At 38.8% G+C, this 19,623-nt stretch overlaps 1 protein-coding gene across 3 annotated transcripts in view; it reads left to right on the forward strand.

Moving 5' to 3' along the window:
• The window catches only part of CHD1L (chromodomain helicase DNA binding protein 1 like), a 109,226-nt gene that overhangs the window by 51,707 nt on the left and 37,896 nt on the right, over positions 1 to 19,623 (forward strand). For all 3 annotated transcript variants that reach the window (XR_013173897.1, XM_077155893.1, XM_077155892.1), the window contains exons 7-12: positions 6,455 to 6,650; positions 7,935 to 8,090; positions 8,805 to 8,897; positions 11,645 to 11,741; positions 13,438 to 13,511; positions 14,743 to 14,853. Coding sequence is in view for 2 of the 3 variants with exons in the window: in XM_077155893.1 (XP_077012008.1) it covers positions 6,455 to 6,650; positions 7,935 to 8,090; positions 8,805 to 8,897; positions 11,645 to 11,741; positions 13,438 to 13,511; positions 14,743 to 14,853 (727 nt within the window). In the remaining variant the exon portion in view is untranslated. The remainder of the gene's footprint in view (positions 1 to 6,454; positions 6,651 to 7,934; positions 8,091 to 8,804; positions 8,898 to 11,644; positions 11,742 to 13,437; positions 13,512 to 14,742; positions 14,854 to 19,623) is intronic.

The raw sequence follows: 19,623 nt of genomic DNA on the forward strand, positions 1-19,623 counted from the left end.
TTTGACCCACTGGTTGTTTAAGAGTGTGTTATTTAATCGCCATATATTTGTGAATGTTCTCGTTCTTTGGTGGTTATTGATATTCAGCTTCATCCCATTGTGATCAGAGAAAGTGCTTTCAATAATTACAGTATTTTTAAATTTATAAAGACCTGTTTTATGCCCCTGCATATGATCTATCCTGGAGAATATTCCATAAGCACTAGAGAAGAATGTATAACCTTGTGCTTTGGGGTGCAATGACCTATATATGTCTGTTAGGTCTAATTCATTTATCAAGTTATTTAACTTTTGTATTTTCTTGTTGATATTCTGTCTGGTTGTTCTGTCTATAGAAGAGAGTGGTTATTGAAGTCTCCTACTATTGTTGAAATATTTATTATTTCCTTCAGTTGTGTCAATGTCTGTCTCATGTACTTTGGAGCTTCTTGATAGGGAGCATAAACATTTATGATTGTTATATCTTCATGGTGAATTGGCCCTTTAATTAGTATATAATTATACTAATAATATAATATAAAAAGAACTAATAATATAGGTCCTTTTTTGTCTCTTATAATGTCTTTACATTTAAAGTCTATTTTGTCTGAAATTAGTATAACTACTCCTGCTTTCTTTTGGTTACAACTTGTATTGAAAATCTTTTCCCATCCTTTTACTTTCAATTTATTTGTATTCTCATGACAAAATTGAGTCTCCTGTAAGCAGCATATAGCTGAATTTTATTTCTTAATCTGTTCTGCCAATCTGTATCTTTTAATTGGTAAGTTGAGTCTGTTAACATTCAAAGTTATTACTGAAAAGGTGTTTCTTGAATCCACCATCTTATCTTTTTTATTTTTTTTGTCAGATCTATATATTCTTTTCCCTCTGTCTCTTTGTATTCTTTAAATTACCCCTAGTGGTACCCTTCAATTTTGAGCCCTCCTCCAGACCTTCCTCTCCTGTCTTTTTTTTTCAGCCAGCAGAACTCCTTTTAGTATTTCTTGTAGGTATGGTCTCTTGTTGATAAATTCTTTCAGGTTTTGTTTGTCTGTGAAAACTTTAATCTCTCCCTCATTTTGAAGGCCAGTTTGGCTGGGTACAGAATTCTTAGCTGGAAGTCTTTCTCTTTCAGGACCTTTATTATATCATACCACTGCCTTCTTGCCTCCAGGGTGCTAGTTAAGTAGTCTGAACTCAATCTTATTTGATTTCCCTTTTATGTAGTAGATTTTTTTCTCTTGCCACATTCAGGATTTTCTGCTTCTCTTCAACATTTGACAGACTGCATAGTATGTGCCTTGGGGAAGGCCTTCTTGGATTTATTCTGTTTAGAATTCTTTGGGCTTCTTTGACTTATATATGTATGTCTTTTTGAGGGTTGGGAAGTTTTCCCTCATTATATCCACAGCTACTCTTCCTCGCCCTTTACTCCTCTCTTCTTTTGGGACATCAGTGATTCTTATATTTGTGCACTTTGTTTTGTTTATTATTTCCCCGAGTTCCCACTGAATTTTTTCCATCTTTTTTGTCATTTGCTGTTTTGAGTCTTTGAAGTCAGTTATCCTGTCCTCTATATCACTTATTCTTTCTTCTGTCTCTTCTCATCTGGTGCTGTGTGCTTCTAGTATGTTTTTATTTGGCCAACAGAGTCTTTAATCTCTGTGATACCTGCTATTTTTCTATTTATTCTTTCAAATTCCTCTTTGTGCTCTTCTACTGTCTTCTTGATCTCCTTTATGTCATTTGCTATCCTAGTTCTTTTATTAGGTAGAGTTGTATGAATATCTTTGATTAGTTGTTCCAACGCCTGTGTCTCCTCTGGTGTTTTAATTTGGTCATCAGGCAGGGCTATATCTGTCTGCATTATGATATGCTTAATGATTTTCTGCTGTCTTCATAGCATGTAAATATCTTGATTGATTAGCTTTGGGAGTTGATTTCTTTCAGTCATCTAAGGCCTTGTGTTTGCGGGATAGTTGTACAGCAGGAAGCAGGGCACAGGGTCGAGCACTCAGTATGGTGATTTGTTTCAGGGCAGGTATGGACGCAGGTTGGGGATGTTATGCTGATGTTTGTGAACGTGGGTGCCCAGCGACCAGGGAGGATGTAGTTGTGCGGGTGTACTGGTTTGGGAGGCGTAATCCTGGTATATGCTGGTCTGAGGCACGGGGCCCTTTCTGCTCATACGTAGAGCTGTGGCAGCTGTGTGGCATTATACCTTCGTGCATTGGTAGCAGATATCACCCTGCTGCACAAGTCGGCACTTTCTCAGAGCTGGGAAGTGAGGTTGAGGGCTGTGTGCATGCGCGGTTTTAGGACTGCTGTAAAGTGCGGTGCCCAGAGCTGAATGACATGTTTGGGGGCCTGTGCGTGTGTGTGGGGCCTGGGAGTGCCATAAATGGATGCTCTGAGCTCAGGGAGGGGGAGATGAGGCTGTGTGACACTATGGGTGGGGAGTGGGGATAGCCTAGGTATGGAGGTCAGTGAGCAGCCTTTTTGAGCTGGCAGTAGCCTGCAGGGAACAGGGAGGGGGAGGTAGTGCTCAGGAGGAGAGCAGGAGAAGTGGATTGGGCTGCACTTGGGGTGGGGTGGGGGGCAGGTATGTGCACTGGTATCTGGTGGGGTTGGGGCGCCTGGAGCATGGGGAATAGGATTGGTTGATGGGATCCAGGAAGTCAGCCTGGCTTACTTCCTAGTCCCGTGTTCCCATCTGTGCAGTCCTGTGGGCTCCGCACCTCCGCGTCAGACTCCAGCTTTCTGCCTCTCAGTTCCTCGGCCCCTCCAACCAGGGCATGTGGTGTGGAAGGCTCTCCCTGGTCAGCCGCGCTCCTAAATTGCCGCCTCAGTGGCCCTCCTGTCCCTTCTCTAACCTTTCCATGCAGTAGAGCTAACCTTGAGCTACTCTAGTTGGCCATCTTCCTGGAAGTACCAGTCTTAGTTTTTATATAACTCCTTAAAAAACAAAATTAGTTTAGGCCCACATAGGGTCAGTGAAATAGACTGAAATATTTTTTTCCATCAGATTTCTGTAAGAATAAATTAATATTTTATGAGTGAAAGAAGTATTACTTAAATGTCCTAACCTCTCCCTCTCACTCTTGTCTTTTATACAAGAGATAATGTTTACTGAAATTTGGTTATCAAATGTATAAGACTACCCAATAAAATATATTGTAATTTTGGAAGTTTTTAAAAAAATTTTTATTGATAAAACCAAACAACATACAAACATGAGCATTCTTAACATATGACCATTCCATACTTGCTGTGCAATCAATGGCTCACAATATCATCATATAGTTGTATGTTCATTGCGATGATCATAGAACACTTGTATCACTCCAGAAAAAGAAATAAAAAGAAAAAAGAAGAAACTTAAACATACCTTACTCCTTACCTCTCCCTCTCATTGACCACTACTATTTCCCTCTACCCAATTTATTTTAAAATTTGTTTTCCCTATTATTTATTTATTTTTAATCCATATTTTTTACTCATCTGTGGAAATGTTTTAACTCACTCTTTGACATTCGGTTCAGCTTATTCTGGACCACTCACTTATGTTTTAACAGAGCAGAGTTTTTCAGTTCTTATTTTCTTGTTTCTTGCCCTGCTTGTATGGTGCCTTTTCACCCCCCCCACCCTTAGGAGGGTCTACTTAGGTATTATAGACCCCAGCCAGATTTTCCCAGACCAAACTGGCCTCCTGTCAGGAGGAAAGAGTCACCTGCATCAGTTTTCCCTGAGGGTGAGACCCAGCAGGTTGAAAGACTTTTCTGTGAAGCCCCTGGACTCTGTGTTTTTCCTGTCCTGCCTGGTATGTGGTGTTTGTCTGCCTGCGGGTCGCACCAGCTTAAGGTGATACAGTACCTTTAACTTCAGCAGACTCTCCCTGCTGGGATGTGGTAGTGACAGAGAAGAGGTTGAAGGCTGGCTTTAATAGCTTCGGTTTTCCAGACCTGGCGTTTGAATTCCTTGAGGGAGGGATTCCACCTGAGCTGGGCCATTCCTTGGGAAGGCACAGGCTCCAGACAAGCCCTCCAGCAAACTTGTTTCTGCCTATGCCTAGGGCAGTTGCAGCCTGAGAAGCCCTGCTGCTGTATCCAAAAGCAGTCCAGGCTTTGTAGAAGCACAGCCACAAAAAAAAAAAAAACAAGAAGAGAAAAATCCTTCTCAGAGCAGGACCCCCGTACCTCAAGTTTGCCACTCAAGAGCATAAGTTGGTGTGTTGCTTTGTGTACCTTCAGATCCTATGTGCCCCCTCCTTTCCTTCAGAGCCCAGACCCTTTCAAGTATTATGTGCTATCCTATCCAAAAAGCCTCTGTTTCTTTTTTACTTTTTCTGTCAGCCCTACCCCCCTTGGTGCCGGGGCAAAAATCAGCAACTTCTGCTTTGATGACGTTCAGCTGAGCTGGGGACCTATTTTTAGTAGTCAGAATTTGTGAATTAATTCCACAATTGGAGCTTAGTTGCACTTAGCCCCTTCTGCTGGTTAAGTCCCTTTCCTTTCCCCTCTAGAAAACAGCCTGTGGGTGAGGGGTGCTGGCCGCCATGGTTTGGGGAGTTCACAGTTCTGGGGGTTCACAGCCTGTCCAGCTGGTCCAGACTGGAGTATGCTGTGTGTCTGGTCACTGATGTGATCCCAGGAGTTGTTCTGTACTGTTCCTGGCTATTTAGTAGCTGTTCTGGAGGACGAACTAAACCGTTGTGGAGGACAAACTAAATTCCACACCTCACTAAGCCTCCATCTTACGGGGTGTAAGGTCTTATTAATGTCAGTTGAGAGGTTTCTCTTTGACTTCACTAATCTCTGTCTTTCAAAATTAAGGGATTCCTTTCCATTTTAGGCTATACCTGTTTCCAGATGAATTGAAGTCTTGATGTCTAGAATCTGATCCTCTGTATAAAGTTTTATCAAAGGACATTTTTTTTTTAATTAAAAAACTTTTTTTAGACATAACATCATACAAACATGAACATCCTTACCATATGATCATTCCATTCTTGGTATATAATCAATAACTCAGTATTATCACATAGTTGTATATTTATTGCCATGATCATTTCTTAGAACATTTGCATCAATTCAGAAAAAGAAATAATAAGGGAAAAAAAACCCTCATACATACCATGCCCCTTACCTGTCCTTCTCATTGATTGTTAGTATTTCCATCTACCCAATATATTTTATCCTTTGTTTCCCCTATTTTTTTTCTATACCCCTTATCACTCCCTTTCATGGTCACTAGCAATTTAAATCTACTAAATTTATTTTAACATTTGTAATATATAATATTAATTATATATTAATAATAAATAAATATTATTTATTTATTTTAATACATATGTTTTACTCATCTGTCCATACCGTAGCTAAAAGGAGCATCAGACACAAGGTTTTCACAATCATACAGTCACATTATGAAAGGTATATCATTATATATTCATCTTCAAGAAACATGGCTACTGGAACACAGCTCTACATTTTCAGGCACTTCCCTCCAGCCTTTCCAATATACCTTAACTAAAAAGGTGATATCTATATAATGCATAAGAATAACCTCAAGGATAACCTCTTGACTCTGTTTGAAATCTCTCAGCCATTGACTCTTTATTTTTTCTCATTTCTTTCTTCCCCCTTTTGGTCTAGAAGGTTTTCTCAATCCCTCAATGCTGAGTCCTAGCTCATTCTAGGATTTCTGTCCCACATTGCCAGGAAGGTTTATACCCCTGGGAGTCATGTCCCATGTAGGGAAGAGGAGGGTGGTGAGTTTGCTTGTTGTACTGGTTGAGACACAGAGGCCACATCTGAGCAACAAAAGAGGTTCTCTGGGGTGACTCTTAGGCCTAATGTTAAGTAGGCTTAGCCTATCTTTTGCTGGGATAAGTTTCATATGAACAAATCCCAAGATTGAGGACTCAGCTTATTGCTTTGCTTGTCCCCACTGCTTGTGAGAATATCAGGAATTCTCCAAATGGGAAAGTTGAATTTTCCGCCTTTCTTGTCATTTCCCCAAGGGAACTTTGCAAATACTTTTTTATTCACTGTTCAAATCATTCTGGGATTTTGGGAGGCATCACTCTGGACAAACCTACAAAATCTCATGCCCTACTCAAGATTCCATGTATTTATGGTGTTCAGTTAAACTGTCCCCTTAAGTTATATTAGGAAGCGCACTAGAAAGGTCATTCTATTAATACAGATCTTCTTGGTTTTAGTAGTAGGATCTGATGCTATAGTTTTAGGTTTTGCAAACTGGGTATATTCTTATAGTTGAAGCTGAAGAGGTGCCATTTCCTTTATCAAACAGCTAGTGTACAATTTGAATTTGAATCTTCTAATTTTATGTTCCCTTGATCATTCCACTATATCATGCCTCTCTTTGTATGACTAAAGGTTGTGATGACTATCCTGCTCTTGCTTTACAATGTTATGGATTTTTAACTTAATTTATTTATGTATTTTAGTTCTCAGTAGTCTTCCGCCTTCTGTTGACCGGAACTCCCATCCAGAATAACCTTCAAGAGCTCTACTCCCTCCTCAGTTTTGTGGAACCTGATCTCTTTTCCAAGGAGCAGGCAGAAGATTTTGTTAAATGTTACCAGGCTATTGAGAAGGAGTATGAGTCAGACATGTTCCCAACCTACAAAACATGCCCACAAGGTCTGTGTCCAGAAAATGACCTATTGTGTAATGATTATAGATTGATAAGTGAGAGGATTGATGACCGGAGAGATAAGGAGGATCACAGATGTAAGGTGATGTTAGATCTCCTGTCTTCTTTCCAGTTGCCTGCTGTTTATTACTCTCTTACTGCTTATTCCATAGTTCTACCATAGAGCTTTTTTGGTTGTTTTTGAAAGAAGTACAAAGTACCTACTGATTTGCACACTTATTGTTTCACTTGTGACTTCAATAAGAATTTTAACTTTTCAAGCCACTACCCAAGGCAGAAAAGTATGTGGGTGCTGTTGCCTCAAAGTACTATTCAGCATTCTGCAGCACTAGTTTGTTTCTTGTAATATTGCACCCACACCAAAAATTTGGGATAGATGGAACATGGAAGTGAGGAGGGAAGGCTTCTTCTTTCATAGCAGTTGTCTCTCTCTCTCACACTCACCCCACCACAGAATTATCTGACTATCCCTGTGATAGTATCCCAGGGTGATTATTTAAAATAAATGATGATAGCCATACCACTTAAGGGATATATGTTACATGAGTATGAGTTGACGGGACTTCTCACAGCAAAAATCCCCATACTACAATTTGAAATTAACTGGGGAAATGTTCTCTTTCTCCCATGTCGTTAGGATTACTAGATAGAACACCCAGCCAAATCCTGTAAGGGACATACTTAAGCTAAATGTTATTCATTGTTTGTATGAAATTCACATTTAAGTGGACATCTTGTATTTTTGTTAGCTAAATCTAGGAGTCCTATACATAGTAAAATGCCTATTTAGGTTAGTCTGTGAAGTTCAAGATACCTGGGGAAAATATGAGGGATTTAGAGCCAAAAAACCAAATTTGAATGCTAGCAACATTAGTCTAGCTGTTGACTATGAATCAGTTACTTAATTTCTCTAATGCTCACTTATTTTGGCTATAAAAATGGGAGCAATATTATTTACTTGCCCTACCTTTCTGTGCTGTAATGCTGGTGAGTATGTCTATAAGCAAAAGTACACTGGACCCAGGAACTCTTATTAATAAGAATCAAGTTCAAGTATTCCTAGTTTTGGGGTTAAGAGCCAGTAATGATTTCAGAATGGGTTGTAAAAAGGGATTCAAGGAAGAAATACTATGCAAGATTAACATTCTGGCTTAGATCTCAGAAGTGGCATGAAAATGAGAAAGAAAAATAAATAGTTATATGTTCTCTAGTATTTCAGTGCTTTGGTCATTCTTTTATCTTAAACAGTTCTTGTGATCTTCCCCACATAGCAAGTGAACTACACAAGCTCTTGCAGCCGTTTCTGCTGAGGCGAGTGAAGGCTGAAGTAGCTGCAGAGCTTCCCAAGAAAACAGAAGTAGTTATATACCATGGCATGTCAGCACTGCAGAAAAAATACTACAAGGCCATTTTGATGAAAGACCTAGGTAATCAGAGGGCATTGTCCATGTAGAAACTAAATGAGTATGTGATTTCCATGCTGTTTGTAATTACACTCATTCTGTTTGACAAGTATATGGAATGGAATTTTATATTCTGAATAATGTTCAGGTCAACAGCAGTGAGATTATGGCAGACTATCTTTAATGCTACTCAGATTTATTGGTTGTGGCAATTGTGAAAATTTTTTTTCCCCTCACCTAGTTCTCCTTATTGCCTGTAGTTAGGTAAATAACCCTGGTTGTCCCAGTTATGTCTTTCATCTTCTCACTTGGGCAGATATTTGACAGACTGTATTATTTTTTTATTGAATCATATTCACTGGGAAGAAATGGGGATGGGAATGGAGAAATGGGAGGGGGACAGTCTCTCAATTTTCAGTTTTCATTTTCTATCTCTTGACTCCACAACTGTTAAAGAAGGAAATTTAGAATTTTGCAAAGGAGTAACAAAATATTCTTGCATTCAGTTTATAGTTTACATTTCCATCTTAAAGCAAAATGGTGGTTAAGAAAATTTCACATGGATATGCTGTTATTTCCCAATGCAATTTTATGGAATTGGGAGGTTTATATAGGTTTGAATGGTATGTTATTGAAATGAGTAAGGTTATTTGCAGAAACTTCGTTTTTTAATTGTTTGATATTTCATCTCTTTCTTACTTTAAAAATTTTTTCCATCTCTTTCGTTTAAAATTTCAGATGCATTTGAAAATGAAATGGCAAAGAAAGTTAAACTTCAGAACATCTTATCACAGCTTCGAAAGTGTGTGAATCACCCATATTTATTTGATGGTGAGGCAATGCCCTTTTATTCCACATTACTTTTTTTTTCCACTTGAGACATCAGCTGTATTTGTTGAGGAAATGTCGAAATGAGATATATAACACTGGAGAGACAGAATGGGTGCATAGATGCCATGACCTCCTGGAACTTCTCACCCTACCCGCTTCATCATAACCCTTTTCCAGGCAGTCAGGTCCTCACAGGCTTCAGAGAACTCCCCTTCCTCCATGACCTCACCCATAAACAAGTATATGAATGCCAGTTTGGCATATATGAGACCAAACTTGTGGTTGAAGTGGGCTTGGCATGCAGACTGCATGCTGTTCCTTGGTCAGGGCTCCTCCAGACACCACTGTGTGTGGGGGGAGGGGGGAAGGGGATTGGCTGGCGGTTAATGCCAGCCATGTAACACGTGTGACACTAGTCCACAACCCAAGTGGTACAGTTGGTCTTGACTGTGGCACTCACATGATTGGGTACCCCTTCCCCCAAATAGAGCATATAGCAGGTCATATCATTGCCATGGTGATCTCTGTCAATGAATGCTGCTCATCATGGGCCTTTTAGGCTGAGACAATAGGCAGTTAGGTCACAGGGGGACGTAGATGTGTGAATAGGGCACTAGGTTGGTCTGTAACTCCTTGAGGTCCATGTTGAGAACCCCTTCAAGGTTCAGGGAGGCAGCGATGGGGGACACAATTTGGCTTATGAGCTGGTTGAAGTTGGTGTAGGTACAGTGTCCAATGTCCAGGTTCCAGCAGCAGATATCACAGATGGCCTTGTTGTCTATCATGAAGGCACAATTTGAGTGTTCCAGGGTGATATAGGTGGGCAGTGTTGAGTTGTAGTGTTCCACTATTGCCGTGGACACCTGAGGGCTGGGTAGATGTCAAAGTCCAACTTGGACTGTTTCTCATAGTGAACAGAAAGCTGCTCTATCTGCTGGGAGGTAGGGCCTGAGCCAGTGCCAGATCAGGAAGCTATGAAAGATCAGGAAGCCTTATAGCCTGGTACACTGGTCTGCCAGTTTTTCGATTCACTCCAGAACTAGACTGATGATCTGTTTCCCCACAATGTTGTGGCCCTGCGCATAGATCATCTGCTCAGGGTGGAAGAACTGCCCATAAATTCCAGTTCTTATCCTATCTAGAGACACACAGCTCCACAAAGACAGCCTGGGATATTGCTGCCTGCTTGCCAGCCCCTGTGCCACTGAAGAAGGTGTTGAAGGAGTCATCGCTACTTCCTAGGGACATGGTAGCACTGAGCTGGATGCTGTGCTCCAGGCAGTAGAGTTTCCAGTAGGCATTGCCCATCTGTACCCGCACCTGGGCTCATGGGTAGAAATACACTCACATGAGGTTGTTCCCATAGGCGAAGTTTATGGAGGATTGTGGTCTGCATATGGTCCATTCCCCCAACGTTACTTTTTGTTAATATATCTGTGGCCGACTTGAGAGCAGAATTTCTCAAAAAATTTACCTGTATTGTGTCTATTTCATTTCTTCCCATTTTCTCTTGTTAATTTTTTATAGATATTATCTAACATATTGATCATATTCAAATTCCTTCAGTTGTTCCCCTAATGTCCATATGGCTGTTTTTCTTGCTTTCTTTTTTTTCTAATCCAAGATTTAGTCATAGTTCTGCACTGTATTTGTCATAGCTCTTTAGTCTCCTGTAAATCTAAAAAAGTTCCTCAGCTTTTTTTGGCCTTTTTTTCCCCCTATCTTTCATAACATTGACAGATTTGAAGAGTTAAGGCCAGTTGTTTTGTGGGATGTCTCATAATCTGTGTTTATTTGATCATTTCTCTCATTGTTTTGGGCTCACTCCAGTCAGTAAGCTTTTCATGACCAGGTTTGCCAGTAATCTCCGCAATACCCAACCAATGGTTATGTCTCAGTTCACACATTGTAATTCACCACTCAGAAGGTGAAGTTGGTCACTCTTTTCTTGAACGACTTTTTTTCACTTGGGTTCCAGTACAACACTTTCTCTTGATTCTCTGCCTTCTGTCCGCTCCTTCTCAGACAATGCTCATCTTATGGACTTCTCTAAAATTCCCTCCGAGTACTTCTGTAACTACATCCTACAAATTTTAATGTGTAGTATTTCATTTTCATTCAAACTGGGGCTTCTTTTGATTCACTGTGATTGGTAGCCCTGGGAGCAATTCCAGGACTTCGCTTTAGTATGGATAGGGTCAGAGATCTCTAGGATGATTTAATGGAGAGGAAGTCATTTGAAGGAAATCTGTGCCAAGTAGCACTATGAACTGTTTAAAAATTTCACAGAATCTTAATTAGGTTCATATCAGAACTTTTTTTGGAGGGGGTTAGTAACATAGATTTTGTAATAAGCCCTACGGGTCTGACTGCTACCTCCCACGTTGAAGTCACTGGCTCATACTTCTAAGTCTATTCCTTGATTCATTTTCTAGAGTGAAAACCTTAAGATTTTGATCTTGGGTTTCCTTGACAGCATCTCCCTGTGCCTCAGTTTCCTAAAGCATGGGTCTGTTCCTTTGTATATATGTATGTTAGGCATTTTAGGGTGGGGCAGGCACTATGATTGTGTTAAGCATCACTGAGATTATTGTGCAAACAAACAACTACAAAATTCCTCAAAGAGAAAAGACACTTGGGGCCATTATTAACTAGAAGGAACGGGCCTCTCCCTGTACCCTGGCAATATCTACAGACTCTTCCCTGCCTGGGGGATAATTACTGAAAGTAAGTTCTTTATTTTCTAGGTGTGGAACCAGAGCCTTTTGAAATTGGAGATCACCTAATTGAGGCTAGTGGGAAATTGCACCTGCTGGACAAGTTGCTGGCATTTCTATATTCCAGGTAGGTGATAGGTTCACATTTTCTGTTTTAAGCTGGTGACTGTTAAAAATAGTGAGGAACTTACTGATTTTTTGAAACTGGTTTCATGTTTCCTTTTTCAGGACTGTGATGCAGGTTTCACCTCCTCTGCAATTGTACCCCCATCCTACCCAACCCCAGCCCCTCCACAATTGTCTTTTCTTTCCTGAAATCTCATAGCACTTACAATCTGAATCTAGCACTTGGCAATGCATTATCTTGACCTACTGTCTAGTTAGTACGTGTTAAACCTATCATTCCAGCTATATTGTTGGGCTCTATTAAAATAAACAGAGACAACATCAGACATTTCTTTTATTATTGCCTGCTGATGTTTTGCATAGAATTGGCACATAATAAGGGTCTAGAAAATACTCATTTTTATCAACTTGTGGGGTATAATTTGAACTCAGGATGTACTTGGGGGATTCTTTCTCAGAGGCATAATTTGGGTTTCGAAAGTCCTCTAAGTAGTTAGTATCCAGTGACCTGGTGTCCAGCCAGTTCCTCATATTTCTAATGTTCCTAGGGGAATCTAGGAAAAGCCCACCTTTCCAAAGATTTCAAAATTGTCCCTTTGAAACAACTGCCCTGGTACAGCCTGAACCAACCTAAAACTTCAGATTTGGCAAAAGCTATCAACCTTAGGGATGTACAAGTTAAATAATTTCATGACTATATTTTATTGGCTGTAACGTATCTACTATATGTTAGAGTTGGAGAAGGACCCATAAGTATCTTCTGTCCAACTGTTTTATTTCACAAGTTATGAAACAGGCCCTGATTACTTATATGATTTATCCAAGGCCATGCAGCCAGCAGATGGCAGAGATGGACTAGAGTTGTGGTCCTCAGTTTCAAGTTCAGTGTATTTTCCACCCCATTTAGGGCTAGTGGCTGAAAGAGTTCTCTGTGGTTGTTCCTCTCACATTCTTTTGAAAGCTCAGATTAATTAGTTTGCTCCTGTGCTTCTCTGTTTATATATACTAAAAATACTGGCTGATGATTTAGGGCTCTGGGCTTAACTTTGTCCTGATTTAATCCATCATTTTGCCTCCTTCTGCCCTCTCTCCTGTGCCTATAAATTAATTTTCCTGAGTGTCAAATGGAATATGAGATCTTACCTGCTGCTTCTCTAAAATGTTGCTTCTCAGACTTAGCCAACATATCTCTAGATCAGAAGAGAGTGATTTTGCACCCTTAAGAGAAGAATAACTGTGGGTGACTGACCTCAGGCTCTCAGGGTCTCTAGTATTTGTTTTGCCTTTTATGCATTTGAATTTTGCATTTTACTCTTCACATATCTATATTTATTTATTGCTAAAATAAAGAAGTTTTTATCTCTTTATGCTGAATAGATTGACATTACAGAAAGATACTCCTTAATTATCCAGGGTTTCTTATACCCCCTGGTATATTGACATATACCTGTGGGAATATCCCTATTCCAGTTTGAGAACCTCTGCTCTGACAGATTACTGTTACCTGTGGCAGTATATCCTCACATAAAGCATTTAGAGTTTCTGAGGAGATCTCTGTAAATGGCCATAACATTTCTATTTTTATATTTGTGTTTCATTTATGTGTAACCTTGCATTTGTTGGTAAATTTTGCCTGAGGGAAGGTCTCCTTAAATTCTCATGAAGTTGACAGTTTTTCCTTTTCTTTTTCTTGCCAGGGGCCATCGAGTCCTACTCTTCTCCCAAATGACCCAAATGTTGGACATTCTCCAGGACTACATGGATTACAGAGGTGACTCCCCTTGGCCACTGTATTGTTCAAGCATTTTTTAGACTTTACAGTCTAGATAAGACCAGGAGGAGTTATCTGGAGGGTCAGGCATGAGGGATGGGAATGTTAGAGAGGAAAACAGCATAAGAACATTATTTAGAATGCGAAGAAGGTCAAAAGAAACAGCGGTTGTGGAAAACAAAGATTGACAGCAGGGTAGAGATATGAGCAGAAATAAACACAAGTTCCCATCACCAAAGTGATTTAAAATTATGGGCACAAATGTTGCAGAAAGGATTCTTGAGTATTTTTGAAAATGCATGATAAACAGTTTCAGTGACAAAACTTCAGTGTATTGAAATGTTCAACTCAACATTTGAACACTTATTCAGAATCAGTAGAAAGGAAGAATATTGAAATTATAGAAATCCCACATATCAGTCAGGAGAAAGGTAAGGACATTTTTTTTTTCTGTATAGACAGAGAATGTAGGTTATTACCTGATGACTCTATTTAATATATAATAAAATTTATGTGGGATGATAGGAAAAGGCCACAACATTGGTTAATCTTGAGCCTAGTGATGAAGAAATACCAATGCCAGACCTCATTCTCTGAAAACTGTGTCTAAAAACTGAGTCTAAAAAACTGAGTCCATAGTGAGTTTCTCAGATCCAGTTGATGCTTTCCAAGTAGTGAAGTATGTTTGATCTGGTGAACGCTTGGAGTAAATGCCCACTGATGCTTTATGGGATCCCGAATTCACAAACATAGCTTGAACATATAACTCCCCTTCCCAGCATGGGTCTGTGGTGACAGGTGGAGAGCCTGAAGCTTTCCTGAGAAAGATGCTAAGCCGCCAGGCAGGCTCACTCACCTGTTCCCCAGTGCTTACTTTACTGCTTGCACAACTGAGAATGTTGTTTCAGCAGAATTAGAAACTAGCACATTGGTATGGATGTTCAGGGTTGTTTGGGGAAAAGCTAAAAATGAATATTAAGTTCATGAATGTCAAATACATTGACTACATACATATCAAAATCCAGAGGAAAGTATTGTGGTGAATCCTTTTGTAAAGTGAATTGTCCCTTGAATTTAGATATTTTCCCCCATGGGATTTGCTTACTATATATGGCTATATATGGAAAGGGACAAAATTGTCTGTTTGGTTTGGGGCTCATTTAATAGTTTAGTGTCCCCAAAGAATATTTGAAAAGAGTTAATTTATTTGTTTGTTTTTCTTGGTGTAAAGGTTATAGCTATGAGCGCGTGGATGGTTCTGTGAGAGGAGAAGAGAGACACCTGGCCATTAAGAACTTTCGACAGCAGCCCATTTTTATTTTTCTCCTGAGTACCAGGGCAGGTAGGCCACATAGGCATTGACTAAAGTGGACAAAAAGGTGTGATACAGTGCTTTTTTTTTAGTGTAATTTTATTGAGACATATTCACATACCATATAATCATCCAAAATACAGTCAGTGGCTCACAGTATCATCATATAGTTGTGCATTCATTGTCACAAAGCATTTTAGAACATTTTCATTACTCCAAAAAAAATAAATAAATAGAAAGAAAGACTACCCAAAATATCCCATACCCCTTATTCCCCCCTATTATTTATTTTCTTTTTTGGCCTTTATTTTTTTACTCATCTGCCCATATACTGGATAAAGGGAGTGTCATTCACAAGGTTTTCACAATCACAGCTAAACCGTAAAAGCTATATAGTTATACAGTCATCTTCAAGAATGAAGACTACTGGGTTACAGTTCAACAGTTTCAGGTATTTCCTTCTAGGTATTCTAATACACCAGAAACTAAAAAAGGAATATCTATATAATTCATGATAATAACCTCCAGAATTACCTCTCAACTCTATTTGAAATCTCTTAGCAATTGAAACTTTATTTTGTTTCATTTCTTTTTCCCCTTTTGGTCAAGAAAGCTTTCTCAGTCCCATGGTTTCAGGGTCAGGCTTATCCTTGGGAGTTATGTCCCACATTACCAGGGAGACTTACAACCCTGGGAGTCATGTCCCATGTAGGGAGATGGGAGTGGGTTTATTTGCAGAATTGACTAAGAGAGAATTATTCTGGGATGTATCAGGGTATTACATTAACTTGTACAAAATAACAAGATCTCATTCCCTATTCAAGATTGCATGTAATTAGGTTGTTTGAAAAACTGACCATACAGGTTAAATTAGATAGTGCACTACAGAAAATATAAGTTTTGTGACAAATAAACATCTCTTCCTTTGGTCTCACACAGAAGTTGAAGTTTTAAAACACAGTCAGTATCATACTTTATCCTGTTTTCTGATTTACCTAGGTCATAAACAGATAATCTTCGTTCATATCTGTAATTGAAGTCTGTTCTCTTTTTCAGCTTCTTTGTGCAATATGGGGTATTACTGACTCTCATAGTTGCAGAACTCTAACTCTGAGTCTCAGGTATCACATAGATTCCCAGAGTTCCAGGGAATGACAAGGCTATATAAAGTGCTCAAGATCTCAGAATTTTAAAATAACAGTTAAAACATAGGAATTAATGTGACTACTGTAAGAGCTTACACTCTAGGAACCTTTACAATACGCCTTATTGAACCTTCTACTCCTTAATCATCGATTGCCCAAACCGCCCACGTTGTATCCCCTGATAACCTATGTTCTCAAATTCAAGTCTGAAGGGTTTGCAATTATAGTTAGTCTATATTAGTGAGGCTTACAACATTTGTCTTCTTATTTCACTCAACATGATGTCCTCAAGTTTCATTCACCTAGTTGCATGCCTTACAACTTTATTCCTTTTTGCAACTGCTAAATATTCCATTGTATGTATACAGCACAGTTTCCCCTTCCCATTCATGTACCCCTAGTCCGCCTCATCCATTGTAAATTGTGAATACTACCACCCAAAACACCAGTGTACAAATGTCCATTCTTGTCCCCACTCTCAGTTCCTCCAAGTACGTACCTAATTACAGAATTGTAGGATCATATGGCAACCCTATGCTTAGCCTCCTGTGGAACCACCACAACTGCCCTCCAGAGGGACTACACCATTTTACTTTCCTACCAACAGTGAATAGGTACATCTCTTTCTCTACATATTCTCCAGCACTTGTAGTTTTCTGCTTATTTTTTAAAAAATATTTTTATTGTCAAACCTTAACAAACATACAAGCATACTTGACATACAGACATTCTATACATGGTATACAATCAGTGCCTTACTGTTTCATCACATAGTTGTGTATTCATCACCATGTTCATGTTTTGAATATTTGTATCTCTCCAGCAAAAGAAATAAAAAAGAAAAAACTCATACATACCCTACCCCTTGCCCCTCCCTCTCATTGACCACTAGTATTTCAATCTACTCAATTTATTTTAACCTTTGTTTCCCCTATTATTTGTTTATTTTTTATCTATATTTTTTACTCATCTATCCATACCCTAGGTAAAAGGTCTGCTTATTTTTAAGCTATTTTATTCACCAACTGTACAATCCATCCTAAGTAAATGAACAGTGGTTCCTAATATAATCATATAGTTAGGCATTTACCACCACAGTCTATGTGAGGACATTTTCCATTTCTTCTGTCAAGAAAGAAGAAGAGGAGAAAAAAAGATGAATAAATAAAAAGGAAAAGCAACACCACCACCAAGAATCCCATACCCTTCCCTTACGTTGCCCTCATACTGACATTTAGCTTTGGCATATTGCCTTTGTTACAATGAATGGAAGCATATTACAGTGTTCCTGTTAACTGTAGACCCTGTTTTGCTTTGTATTTTTTCTGTATACCATCCCATTTTCAGCACCTTGCATTGTGGACATTCACTTGTTATTCCTTATAATTTGTACATTTAATCAACATCATTGTCTAGTCTAGGTTTTGCTAAGTTACATAGTCCCAATTTTATCCTCTATTTTTCCTTTTGGTGTCATACATGAACCTAATCTTCCTCGTACAGCCATACTCACACCCAGCTTTGTTCACTATACTTCCAATATCATGCCACATCGAGATGGTATTGTGCTATCCTTTTACAATCAGTCGTGTTCAACATTCTGTGCTGCTTTAGCATCAGATGCCCAATCTCTACCCTCTTTCTGTCTCTTGATAAAGTTCTCAACTTTAACTCTCACTGTTTGCTCATTATTGTTAGTTTGTATTAGTGAGACCACACAGTATTTATCTTTTTGTTTCTGCTCAATTCGATCAAGATAATGTCCTCAGGGTTCATACTTATTGTTGCACACGTCATTATTCATTCTGTCTTAAAGCTGTATAATACTCCATCGTATGTATACACCACAGTTTGTTAGTCCATTCATCTGTTGATGGACATTTGGACTGTTTACATCTCTTGGCAGTTGTGAATAATGGCACTATAAACATTGGTGTACAAATGTCTGTGTCCCTGTCTTCAGTTCTTCTGAATATATACCTAGTAATGAGATTGCTGGATCATATGGCGATTCTATATTTAGCTTCCTGAGGATCTGCCAGACTGCTTTCCAGTTTGCATCATTCTGCAGTCCCACCAACAGTGAATAAGTGTACCTCTTTCTCCACATCTTCTCCAGCATTTTTAGTTTTCTCTTTTTTTTGTAATGGCCATTCCAGTAAATGTGAGATAACATCTCCTTGTGGTTTTGGCTTGCATTTCTCTCATATAGAACTTTTAAATCTTAACCATTAGTATCTTTTTCCTTAATTCTCCAAAAGGAGAAGCCATAAATGAGTGTAAAAAAATGGAAATTAAAGAAGTTGACAGAAGTTTACCAACGTATTGCACTTCTACCATGGTGCTATTTTCTATCCAGTCTGAACTGTCATCTCATAAAAGACGTAAGGCCAAAACCTGGGGTCGTTAGAGAGTAATTCTAATTTGCTTTGGCCTCTGACCTTGGGATTGTCCTGAATTACTTATGTAATTTGTAAAAAGCTTTATTTACTTTACGTGGAGGCAGCTCTTCTTTCCAACTACAAGTTTTAGGAATGAGATAACAACCTGATTGTTAGTTGCCCTTCTTCCGTAAGTACCTTTGGAATAATTTTATAAAAGCTAAATAAAAATCCATTTTTAAAAAAAGCAACTGTGATTATAATGAAACTGTGAGAAATTAAGAATTATTTATGAAATTGCCTATATGTGACTGAGATCATAAATATGTATGACATTCATAGTGCTTTACCGGTTATAGAATGTTTTTATGTTCTAGTAAATAATTTAAAATCAGTTCTTGGTGATGAAATCGTTTTTTCATGTGCATGTCCTGAGCAAGCAGACCTTAAATTAGTTTTTAACTTATAAAATCTTAGTTTCACTATCTTATTTTTTGTAGAACTTACTCATGATGGAATAGAAACAGGAACACTAAAAAAGTATGTCCTCCAATCCACTAGAAAGAGATCATGTATGTCCTCCAATCCACTAGAGAGAGATCATTATTTTTATAGAAAGAGTTAAGTGTTTTTCAGGGAGCATTTATTTAAGAGCCTAGTATTGTAAGGATTTATAAAAGCAGTGTTAGCTATAACCCTTGATCATAAGGAGATTGTTTCACCTGTGTGCATCTTGTCTCCCTAAGAAAATTAATAACAGAGTATGATCAGGTACATTCGACCTCATCGCCTTCCAGGGTCATGGACTGCACCCTAACTCTTAGCCAGTCATTCATGCGACCACTTGTTTCAGGGTGTCTTAGGAGAAGTTGGAAGGGGCTGTGCCCTTGGACCATCAGTGCTGGGACAGAAATTCTATTTATGCTTTTTAAAATTTCACGATGAAATTTTGGCAGTACTGTGTTTGGCAGTATTATGTTTGAAATGTCTCAAATTAGGAGAAAGATCTTTGCTTTTCAGCTAATTTCCTTGGAGTACTCAGCATCTGTCAAAAGCAGAGAAGGTCTTATAGGAGCTGAGGCAGACTTGGACTTTAGCCTTTCCTAAACACTGTCATGTTTGCTTTCACTGTAGTTTTTTAACAGATTTCCCTCTGTCTTTCAAATATTTCTGTAACTGAGTCATATTGCCACCAGATGGCAATAATAACTCCTGAATGTCTCCACAGCCCCCACCAAAATAAGAGCATAACTTATCTATAAAATTGTCACCCT

This window comes from Tamandua tetradactyla, chromosome 4 (genome assembly GCF_023851605.1).
Source record: "Tamandua tetradactyla isolate mTamTet1 chromosome 4, mTamTet1.pri, whole genome shotgun sequence".
In the NCBI taxonomy this organism is placed as follows: Eukaryota; Metazoa; Chordata; class Mammalia; order Pilosa; family Myrmecophagidae; genus Tamandua; species Tamandua tetradactyla.